General features: G+C 32.7%; 1 protein-coding gene across 2 annotated transcripts in view; it reads left to right on the forward strand.

Annotated features, from left to right (window-relative positions):
• LOC106462444 (transmembrane protein 132E-like) overlaps window positions 1–7,480 on the forward strand; it is a 53,682-nt gene extending 46,202 nt beyond the window's left edge. For both annotated transcript variants that reach the window (XM_022389713.1, XM_022389714.1), the window contains exons 8-9: window positions 456–647; window positions 3,028–7,480. In XM_022389713.1, coding sequence (XP_022245421.1) covers window positions 456–647; window positions 3,028–4,326 — 1,491 coding nt within the window. In that variant the 3' untranslated portion in view covers window positions 4,327–7,480. The remainder of the gene's footprint in view (window positions 1–455; window positions 648–3,027) is intronic.
• Window positions 7,481–11,888: the final 4,408 nt, after the last annotated feature.

Genomic DNA, 11,888 nt, shown 5'->3' on the forward strand with positions numbered 1-11,888 from the left:
GGTTTGGTTTGATATTTCATTGGTGGTAGTGTCCAGAGTCACTGATGAGGAGTGGAATTCTCCGAAACTAGTCTGGCTCACAGACACACACCCCAGTGAAAGAATAGACCATTCCAAGCTTTTACCTGTTGTTAAACAAATGTTTAAACAACTCTATTTATTCAAGGCACTATAACTGTTTTACAAGAATAAAATATTAGGAAAACATAACTAATAAAATGAGATTATAGCATTCAAATGTACTTTAACTGTTGTCTTCTATTGCTAGTTGTTATTTAACTTGAACTGATAGTACTCTTTAGTGTCATCCTCAGTCACAGACTATTGGTTAAAATGTACTAATAATTTTCTTCAGTTGTTATCTTCCTTTATTAATTAATATAAACTGATAACTCTCTTAAGATGTCATCTTCAGTCATAGCCTATTAGTAAACAGGAGCTGATAATTCTTTCAGGTTTTGTCCCCAATCACAGGTCGTGTGATTGGTGCATGTGAAGTTCAAATAGGCAGTGATAAAACAACAATTACCCACTTAGAAGTCAGTGTTGTTACTGGATTGCAACTTTCTGTTCACCCAGATGATGAGATGGCCAAAGTGTTTCTGGCTGAAACAGCTATCAGTCATCATTTAACCACCCAATACCAAGTTAGTATATCATTTTCATTTAGTATTTTGTATATAATTAAAACTGAGCTTTCAGTACCAATTTCAGTAAATATCAGTATGTTTGTATAGGTGTGTAGAGTGGTATGTATGAGTGATGGGGTAGCAAACAGAAAGTGTAATATTATACTCTTCATATAACTATACTAAGTAGTGATAACAATGTGTAAAGAAATGGCATAGGGTAACATAAAAAAAAGTGTAATAGATGTGATGTTTTCCAGCTCGCAGATTTCCCTCAGAGTAGTAGTTAGAACCCACTAATTAGAGGTGTAAAGGATACCCAGCTATGAAGTGTGTTTGTTTATCTCTTCAATCTCTAACTGAGTTTGTCAGGAAGTGTGCAAGAGTAATCTTTATTTACATATAACAAATAATTAATAACTCAAAACAAAACAAGTGAAAATGGGTCTGTGGTATATATTCTTAAATAACAAGAGAGATAGAAAAACTTTTTTGAGCTTCTTTTCAACAAACTAAAACTTAAGATATAAAATTTACTAAAAGTTAAACTAAAGCTTAGCAAAAATTCTAAAGTCTTCGTAAAGTTGAGCTACCGAAAAATCTCATCAAAATATACTAAATAAAGAATAGCCCGTTGTTTAATGCAAAATATATTAACAACTTAAGCCAGATTTGCATATGAAATACTACTCTGTGCATGGCCCTGTCCAATCATGTTCAAGTGCTTGGACAGCAGAAAAGTCAGCCATTACATGATTCACTGATAGAAAATACAGCTTTCTATTCTCGAATGTCATGTGCTACCTTCACTTCAAGAAACTTGGTTAATAGCCAATTAGAAAGAGGTCTCAGATAGAGATAGGAAAAAGCAAAGTTAAGATACTTGAACAACTTTCCACATTCAAAACGAACTGGAACAAAATACACAAATTTTGAAAAAATTTACATATTAAAAAAAGGCATAGAAAACACGTTATACCATCGTATGCTGCATAGTAAACTATTTTTATCACTTTGTTAATTAGCTAGAATGCTGTGCAGTATAGTGACATTAGGTAACAAAGAACTTCTAACAATAGACTGTTCATAAGACTGCATAATAATGATAAAATGTATATAATAGTAACATAAGAGTAAAATAGATAAAATGCATATAATAGTAACATAAGAGTAAAATAAAGTAGATATATAATACAATGTTGAGTACACTATTAAAATAATTTTGAATATGCAAATCAACAAGTTGTGAGATAGTCATAGCCAATATAAAGTCTTAGTTGAATGGCATGTATTATAACTACATTTTGACATTCTTTGTCATTTTTTTAGGTAGTGTGATGCCATCAAAAATTGGTAGGTTTTGGGAAGGGTATGTAACAGTTTATAGTGCAAAACATTCATACATTCAGATCATAAAGATTTGTTCAGATTGAGGTTTAGAATTTCCAAAATGGGATTAGCCCTTATACTTAATGGCATCAGGTAAAATGGAATATGGATTAATTTAGGGTACCAGGATTATTCAGATATCATCAGCTTCATATACCAGATGGATCATGGAAACCTTGCAGAGAGGAATGGTGTTCTTTGAACATGATAGCATTTTGCAATGAAAAAATGCCAAGATATACATTCATCTGGTAGAACATGACTGGACAGGGCTATATATATTACAACATGGTGATGTTTCAAAATTTTTAATATAAAGTACTCAACCCTCTGTAGTATGCTATTCTCAATACTAATCTAATTAATGATAAAGATGTTCAGAATAGTGACATTTGTTAACATAAAGTGTAATGATAGACTGTATGTACCACTGTATTAAGTACCGATAAAGATACATAAAATAGTAACATGGGGCAATATAAAAATGATCATAATAAACTATTCATTTTACAATGTAAAAATCATGGTAGAGATGTGTAGAATAGCAACATGGGTAACTGCTTAACAATGTTACATGTACAGTCTATTATTAACATGTTCTTTATGCAAAGTATGATTAAATGCGGTGGTTAACAATAGTGCCCTATAACTAATCAGCTATTTTTAATATTGCTGACTCTGTTAGTTTGTTATAGTTGTGGTATTATATGCAGTAAAAAGTAATTAACTGAGTGTGTTGAACAGTCATAAAGATGGAGAGTATTGTTTTTTAACAGTGATAATTCTGGATAAAGATGATAAATATTCCTGTTCAGTAGTGATAATCAGTCACTGGTAAGGGTGGTAAATATTGATATTAAACAGAGACCTTTATTTGTGGGGAACCTTGACTTTATCTGAGTTTAGTGATGAAAACAAAAGGGGGGGGAATATAAAATGTTGTATAATAATCTGATTGCTAATAATGATAATTATATCTGTGTGGTAAAAATACTACTTTTCTCTACAGGAAGGACTGCTGCACATAAACATTCATTACTCTGATGGCACCATGACTTCGCTGTCTGATATCACTGAGACGGACTATCACTTGTCAGTGGACACCTTTGATAGTGGAGTTGTGGCATTTGCACCAATGGCAGGACTTCACCATCCCAGAGTGATTGCAATTGGCCAGGGCAAAGGGGATCTGTTGCATGTATCCTTGGAGTTGTCTGCCCACTGCCAGAAGCGTCGAAGTCAACCTTTGGCTATGGCTTATTCTTATGTTTATGTAAATTTTACAGAATCAACAATGACTGGCTCTGTGCTGAGTGACAGCAGGTTTCGAGGTAAACTTGGTTCTCGTGACAGACAGCTGAATAGGGTTGATGGTATTAGAGACATTAATGATGTGCTATACCAAGATGGGATTAATAGCCTTGGGAAAGGAAAGCCCTACTTCTATGAGCCAACAGTGCAAGCTCGCCAACATACAGTTGGTGGGCATCGAGTTAACTTAACCCCATTAGAAATTGGGTTGTATGCCATGTTGGGGGTTTTCTGTGTGGCTAGTCTAGTTTTTGTGGTCAGTTGCACAGTGTTTGCTGTCCGCTACAAGAGAAAGCAACTTCCTGTTGCCCAGAGTGGTGAGTCAGTAGCTCATGCCCATGACTGGGTGTGGTTGGGCAGAGCTACTCTTGAAAGGAATTCAGTCAATACTCGTTGCTCTCAGACCTTGCTCCCAATGAGTGATAGTCAGGTTAATCGGGGAGGAATTTTCCAACGCCGAGATAAAAGTTTAACTGGAAGATCAGTTGGTAGTGGTTGTCGAGCAAGCAACCTTTCTTTCCCTGGGTCTGAAATCAGCATTCACATCACCACCAACCCACAGCAGGCAGCTAATGATACAGAGGATGAAACAAGCTTGATTGAGAAAGGTACAATTAACAGCCTAGCTAATGAAAATGCTCTTCATCTCCCATCTCTTGTAGATGTTGAACCAACGAATAAAACTTCACGAGAAAAACGGGTGCGAATTCAAACCAATCTAATACCTTCTCCTGTTCTCCCGGGTAATCATGGCAAGTTGAACCTCCAGACAACCTTGTCTACCTTTAATACGCCACCTCCAGTTCCTCCCCATCAGAATCTTCCCATTCAAAGAGCAATTGGTCAAGGTTTGAAAGAAAACAAGAACCTTCTTTTGGTGGAAAATCCCTTAGCAATGGATGAAATTAACCAGATGGATTGGGATACAGTAGCCAGGGGCATGGACTATGATCAACTCATGCAGTACTTTGATAATCTGAAAGAATCTGATGCATGAGGTCCAGAAGACTTGTTAGTTTAGTGCAATAGTGAATGCAGCTCCACTAGAGAGGACAAACATTTTGATTAGGGACAGAAACTACTTTGATTATTTTCCAACCCACAAACACTGTCCCTGCCTGAAGTTTCACATTCTATGTCTCCCATTTCCAAGGGTTCAAACTTCAATAGTTAATGTATTTTGTGCATGCCTGACTAAATATTTTTAACAAACATAATAATCCATCTTTCTTTTTTTAATCTTCATCAATTATCTCTCAAATTCTCAAAACTTTCTCTAGAAAACTCGTGTTAATGTATACTTTTTTTTTTAATTAATTAATTCTTTCTTCTCTATACTTTTAAAATTTAATATTTCTTTTAACAAAGTTCTCAAAATACATTTCTAAAAGAAAATGAGTTGTCAAAAAGTAGAACTTTCTATGTTGTATCCATAGCTGTTTCTAGTGAAGAACCAGTCATTTATGATTACCATCATAATAGACTGCAACATAGGTATATACCTATATATATTCTTTGTTTTGGAGAAGTTTTTGTAGATGCTGATATAATGATTAATTTGGAATGAAAATGTCATTAGCTTTGGTTATAAGGTCACAGTTTTTTATTATTTTATTTTTTAAAGAATATGTCCATAATTTTTTGAAAGAAATGTTTATGAAATCATTCAATATATAAAATATAATTCGTATTTTTGTTTAAAGCAATAAAATATATATATATATATAACAAAATTCATAAAATTTTGAATATATCCATCATTAGTTATCAGTTGGTAAATTCTTCCCTGTCAAATGTACATGAACTGTGAGGAAAAGGACTGAAATTCTCGTTCTTCAGTTTTGTCAGTGTTGCTGTTATTTTGTCTTCCTCTATTCCTCAAAAACATAAATGAGCTTTAGTTTCTAGATGGAGTTAGTCATCGGGTCATGTTTCAAATGTTGTGTTGATTATTTATTTTATGACAATTTTAGAAACAGAAGACAAAGTGTCTTAAAAATATTAAGATGATAAAAAATATTGTCAAAGAGGTATTTCACCTCTTCCCACCTTTCTGTTGGCTTTATTTTGAAGAATGTTTCTGGTTCCCATCCCACAAATTAATATCCATCTTAGTCTCCTATGATGCTATTCTCAGGGTAATATTAGATATCAAATTAACAGCTTAAAAACAGCCTTCTCAAGTCAAGTTGTTGCCATTTTGCACATTTATTTAGAAATTTCTAACTTGATTTTTCAAGTGGTTTTTGTGATATTTATGAAATAGTTTTATGTAAAAAATACTTTGTTATGTTTAAAATATTAATTGTTATTTTTATTCTTCTTGTATTATTGTAATTTTAATTAAAATCAATTTTTTTTTTCTACTTATGCTTAGTGTAATACCTAGAAATAGCACTGATTGATACAAAGTAATGTTCTAGATACTTAAGCATGCAACATAACAGATACTGAGTTTAAAGTGAAGTTTTCTATGAATACCTCTTGTTGAGGTTGACATTCCATGTTTTGAACTAAGTGTTAACCAGTTGGAAACTGAAAACAGTTTCAATATTTAGTTTCAGACCAAGGACTCTGAAAGTGGTATGTAAGTGCAAGATGTTTTACAAGAGGCTTTCTACATCATTAGATCATGTTACAAAAACTAATACATCATATTAGTGGATATGTTGGTGGGTGTTGCCAAAAGGCATGAAAAATCAGTAATTGTAATAGAGTTTTGTGTATACATATCTATGTTTTCACTTAACTATTTAAAAACTTTATTATTATTGCATTATAAATGGTATAGTAGAGGGAAACGTAAATAAAAATATTGGTGAAAAATATTTTTAGCTTTGTATCGATTCCCATTGTAAGAAAGGTACAACTTTACTGAATGTACTCCATAAATTTACCTTATACCACTATGTTCTAAATGAAAACGTGCAAAAAAGCATTATATATTTTTATGTAGTGTGAAAAACTAACGAGATCAGAGATTACTAGAAATTGATATTTAATGTAAGTTTGAATTTGTAATCTCTCTCTTTCTCTCCAATAGACAATACAAGTATTTTCAAGTTACTGTGAGGTCTAGTTTTAAATATTTTTAGATTAAAAAAACATCAATAAATGAAGTATCCTTAAATTATAAGTTATTATTGGTGCTACATGTAGCTTAATTATTTGAAGCTCTAACTTGCAGTGAATGTTACATAGTGGCATCTACTATTACGTCCAAACTTTTGGCACTTCTCTACTTTCCTATTATGGATTTTTCTAAACCTGTATTATTTAAACTCATTTTTGCCTTTGTGTGTTGACCCCTAGTGGCTCAGTGATAATTCTGTAGGCATACGATGCTAAAAATTGGGTTTCATTTGTCGTGGTGGGAAGAGCACAGATAGTGCATTGTGTAGCTTTACAACAATGAAATCAAATCTTTGTGTATTATAGCAAGAAAAAAATACATATTAATCCCAGTTTTAAAATAACCCAGTGAGTGGAATATGAGACATTTTGAGTAAAGCTATCTCACAGTGAGCTTCTGCGAATCTTAAAATATAATGTTTTCTGTGCCATGGAAAGTTAGTTACACCATAGGTTGCAGTTGAAGTTTATAAAACTGTTTTATGAATATTGTGTCAAAGTGAGAATTTTATTTGAATATTGTGTCTCAAAAGGACTTTCTGGTCAACTAAAGATATTTAGCAAATCAAGTTGTGGTTTTATACTGAAAAATCGTTTGTTTAAGTCTTCAAACATTTAGTAACAATTTAGTTTTGTTGCGTTAACATAAGAATTTAACACCAGTTAAAGCCCTCATCCACTTAACGATTTTGCTAAATTGTTTTTAAAATGTGTGACAAGAACTTAACCTTATTATTAAATGTTAAAATATTTTATTTTTGACGAAGCCAAGATTGAGGCCACTTAACATGATACATAATGTTGTTATAGTGAGGAGTTAAAACTATTCAACAACTTAATTTTTCATATCAAACTTGTACTGTACGTTATAATGAACCTAATCATTCATTCAGGTAACATCTTAGAGAAATCTGGTGTCATCTATGTTTCTTCTCTGTAGTTCGTATCTTGTACGCCATGTAATATTGTGATTGGTAAGACTGTATACAAATTCATGAATAAAAAAACAAGAAAACGTATTCACTTGTGAATGTCGAAATAACTTTCTAATCCGATATTGAAATATTTATTACTCGATTAATTATGTTTGTTTTCTTAATTATATATGAATAATTTTACTATCCAAAAAAGAGTGATTACTGAATTAATAACATTTGCTTTCTTACTGGTATATGAAACGCCCATTACTGAATTAATAATGTTTATTTTCTCACATGCATATAAATAACTTTATAATCTGAACATGAAAAAGCTTATTACTGAATTAATAATGTTAGTTTTAGGATTGTTATATTAACTTTGTTATTAGAAAAGGTTGATTACTGAATTAATAACGTTCGTTTTCTTTCTTGTATATCCGTAGTTTTATTATCCGAACATGAAACATGCATTGCTGAATTAATAAGGTTTGTTTCTCAGTTTTATAATATTAACCTTATTATCCGAACGTGAAGCACACATTATTTAAGTCATTTAGCCATTTATGATGATAAACATCAAAATATGAGGCATCAAGATACTGCTACTTGAGATATGGAATGCCAGTATATGAAGCTACAGGCAACACACCATTATCATTGATATTTGTGAGAGAACTTAAAAGTGCCGTTGGGCCTTGTGTACTCGTATTTGGTGGACAATCACTTAGTGGGTTCTTACGTAGAGTATGCAGAGAGAAACTAAGAAACACCATTGATGTCGTACATGATTTTTACCCAGGAAAGACTTAAATCAGCTAGTGATAGAATTAAAGGTTTCTATGATGATAATGTCGATAAGACTCAATTCGATCGAGGTGGTGTGGTATGATTGTACAATCCTTATTGCAAAACAGGATGAACTCCAAAGTTAAGCAGATGTTGGGAAGGACCATATGATATACTGAAAATAATCAAATGTGTGGTTTACAGATTCCAGAAGAGGAGCTGATCCAAACCACAGGTCAACAACCATGATCGTTATTGAAAGTATGTTGTTGAGAGAGTGGCGAGCTGAGTAACTTCAAAGAAGAATTTACCAGCAGGAAGACAAGCTGCTTAAGAGCCCAAGACTGCCAGTGGAATCACTTGTCCACCTATCAAGGGAGAATTCTCCTAATTACAGGACAGCATACCATAACACCAGAAAAAGAAAACTGTCAAAAAGCAAGGGAGCAGTGATGTGAGCTGTATTTTTAACACTTTAATTTAGGTGTTTGTAGCTACAGGGAACGTGTCATGAAGATGCAAGATCTAGAAATTTCTTGTACTAGGTAGCAATAAGAGTAAAATGTAAGTACCAAACAGAGTCGATTATTCAGTTAATGAACTTTTCAGTTCAATGTCAGCTAACAACTTAGGCAGTGAAAATTATTGTATCTGTTCTCCCATGATTCAGTTAGCATGTTTGCTATTGATTGATTTGGAGGGAATTCTACAAGTATGTTTATTTATGAGTTAGATGTGCATTAGTTTTGGCGATTCTGTTGAAACATTGGTTTTGAAGTTAAGCCTACAGGTGAATGTAATCTGTAGAAATCATTATTGAAGAAATAATATATTTTGTTATTGTTACACGGACTGGGCTTGGCATTATTTTTGCCAAATAATCTGAAAGAACCTGTCCAATGATAGAACAAGTTAAAACAGTATGTTTATATATCACGCATTTCTTTTTTTCTTCAGGCTTGGCCTTAGGCCGACAATTAATTTAATTTTAATATTAATAAATTCTATACACATGCCATGGTCTAGGAATATGATAACATTCTCTTCCTCCTGTAATCACTTACTTACATACAACACAGATGTCAACCTTTTAACAAAGAAAAGCCATAATAATCAAGTACACAGTGAAAAACCCTTTAACATTGATAATCTATACAAAATCACAAACCCTTTAACAATAATGTGCAATCCAGTCAAAATTCAACATCATAATGCAAGCTCTTTGGCATAAACGAAAATAAAAACATACTTCGTTCCCATGCTGATGCATAAGGCCAGCGATCTCTCTAGACCACTCGCAGAGATCGAGGCACCTTCATTGATCCAGAAAGTCCTTACAGTCAGAATTATTACTTGTGCTGTTACTGTAGAGTAAACACAATTCCCTCACCTCGCATGGATAAACTATATGCTCTTCAGGTGTACTAGGAAAATCTAGTGAAGACCATGTAGTTCATAGAGTTCTTTCCATGCAACATGAGCAAATAATTGATTCCTGATAAACGTCAAATGTCATTTTGCTAAAGGAAATCACTCGGTAGCTTGGAAAGCAAGGGTCAGAATGTTCTTTCAGTCAAATTGTGCTAAGTGTTGATGTACTAGGCATTACTGGAACAAGTCATTCTAAACTGTGTTAGTCGAGCAGCTTGCATTTGATACCCTATAGCTCTTATAGTGAAACTACTTAAAAGCTTGGAAAGTAAGGAGTGCAAAGCCTTTTCAGTCTAGCTGATCTTATGGTCAACAAACTGTCTTAACTCATTGTAATTGACTAAGAATCATACAATGAACCTTACAAACCACTTAATATATGAAAAAGCAAGAATCACAATGCCCTTAAAGCTGAATTTTTAAACTCCTAGTTATCATCTTAAGTTGTACAAACTGTACACTAGGCATTACATCCACTGGCACCAGCCTTTCTAGCTTCTTAATGATTAAGTTTAATCTGAGTCATATCAATCAGGAGGCAATTCTTGGTGGATCAACTGATTGTTGAAGCTGCCTCTTGTCTCTAGATATGACACTTTCTCATATGACTCATCCTTAATGGCCAGATAAATACTCTCTTCCTCATCTTATGAATCAAAGAGGAACACAACAGTGCTCCTGTACTTCTCTAACTCGCTGGTCTTCTCTTCTGACTAGTGGTCATGCCATTTCATTGACAACATACAGAGACAACTGGTCAGTGTGTCAGTGCCTCTCAATTGCTGTAACTTCTACATCAACTCTTCATACAGGGTCGACCGAGCTGACTGACCTTATAACCACAAAGTAATTATCAGATTTTCCATACTATCATTTTAAATGTTGTGTGTACCATCACGAAAGTGGGCAAGCTTTCAGTAAACATTGAGACTTTTGCAAAGATAAAAATTAGATTTTTTTTTAAATTAAGATTAAAAATATATTTCTTCCTCTGAAAATTTTCAAATTTAGTTTTTGTAACCTCTAAAACCTTCCAAATAAATATAAAACCCTTTTTTCAGTCAAACTATATTTGTTATGTTATTTTCTATACCTTAACTCCATACAGTAAGTGTAACCACCATAAAAAAACGAAATAAATCTAAATTTCTGCAAATTGTAACAGTTGTTTATTTTAAATAGCTTAAGGCTCCTAACAGTCTACATCTCTTTATTTTTCGTTACCTTACATAGTAAGTTTAATTTTTACAATTTAGTTATTTTTATAATAATAAACAAAAATTATACATGAAAAAAAGAAATATAGTACCTACCTTTGATATCTTGTTTCTTTGTTGTCGGTTACTGATGAAATGTAAGCCTACTTTTTTATGCTAGTGGTTTTAGTTCACTAAATAATTTTTATTTACTCAAAAAATGCACCTAAGAACACTGAATAATAACATGTACAAAATAATTCCCAAAGCTTCTCGATCTGAGTTCTGCAAGAGAAACTTTCAAACTGAAGACGAAATAGACAATACTATGTATCGAAAACAACGTAATATAATACATCATTTGATAAATTAAAACCTTGCCTTTTTATTGGTTATAAATAATATAGAATTAAAACGTCAGAGAGAACTATTGGAAATTTTGTGAACGATGGGTATGGCAGATGAGTGATTTTCTAGACTATGACTCCATAAACAAATAAGATTGAAGAATGTAGTAAATAGACTTAGATATCTTAGTAATATCTACATTATAATGAGCAATTTACTTTAAGTTCAGTACATCATAAATGGATGGTAAATAACTAAGAGAAGGAAGAAGACCTAGAGAACAAATGTCACAATTATCATATTAGGGAAGATTGAATATCTATTATGATTAAGAACTTAAAATGTATATAATATAAAAATCTTATTTGTTAAATGTTTTGATGTCAAATTTATTCTTATACGTTGATAACAGTTTAAGTTTTGAATGTACACTAAGTGGTCACAAGTAAATAGATACCTAATTTTACGTCATTTAACTGATTTATGCTAACTAATTTGTGTTCACAGAGCACTATATAAATGAAAATGGTTCGCACACTAATTATCTTGTGCTACAACATGCCAAGAACTCAAGATTCTCTCGAATTGTCAGATTTTGTTAGAGGAAGGATAGTTGGTCAAGCAGATGGTGGAATAAGTCAGCGGCAAACTTCGCAGAATTTGGGAATCCCACTTTCAACAGTCAACAGAATCATCGTGCAGTTCAGGAAACAATTGAGCAACGTCCGAGTCATCCTGGTCCATCG

The sequence above is a fragment of the Limulus polyphemus genome, unplaced genomic scaffold (assembly GCF_000517525.1).
Source record: "Limulus polyphemus unplaced genomic scaffold, Limulus_polyphemus-2.1.2 Scaffold1167, whole genome shotgun sequence".
Lineage (NCBI taxonomy): Eukaryota > Metazoa > Arthropoda > Merostomata > Xiphosura > Limulidae > Limulus > Limulus polyphemus.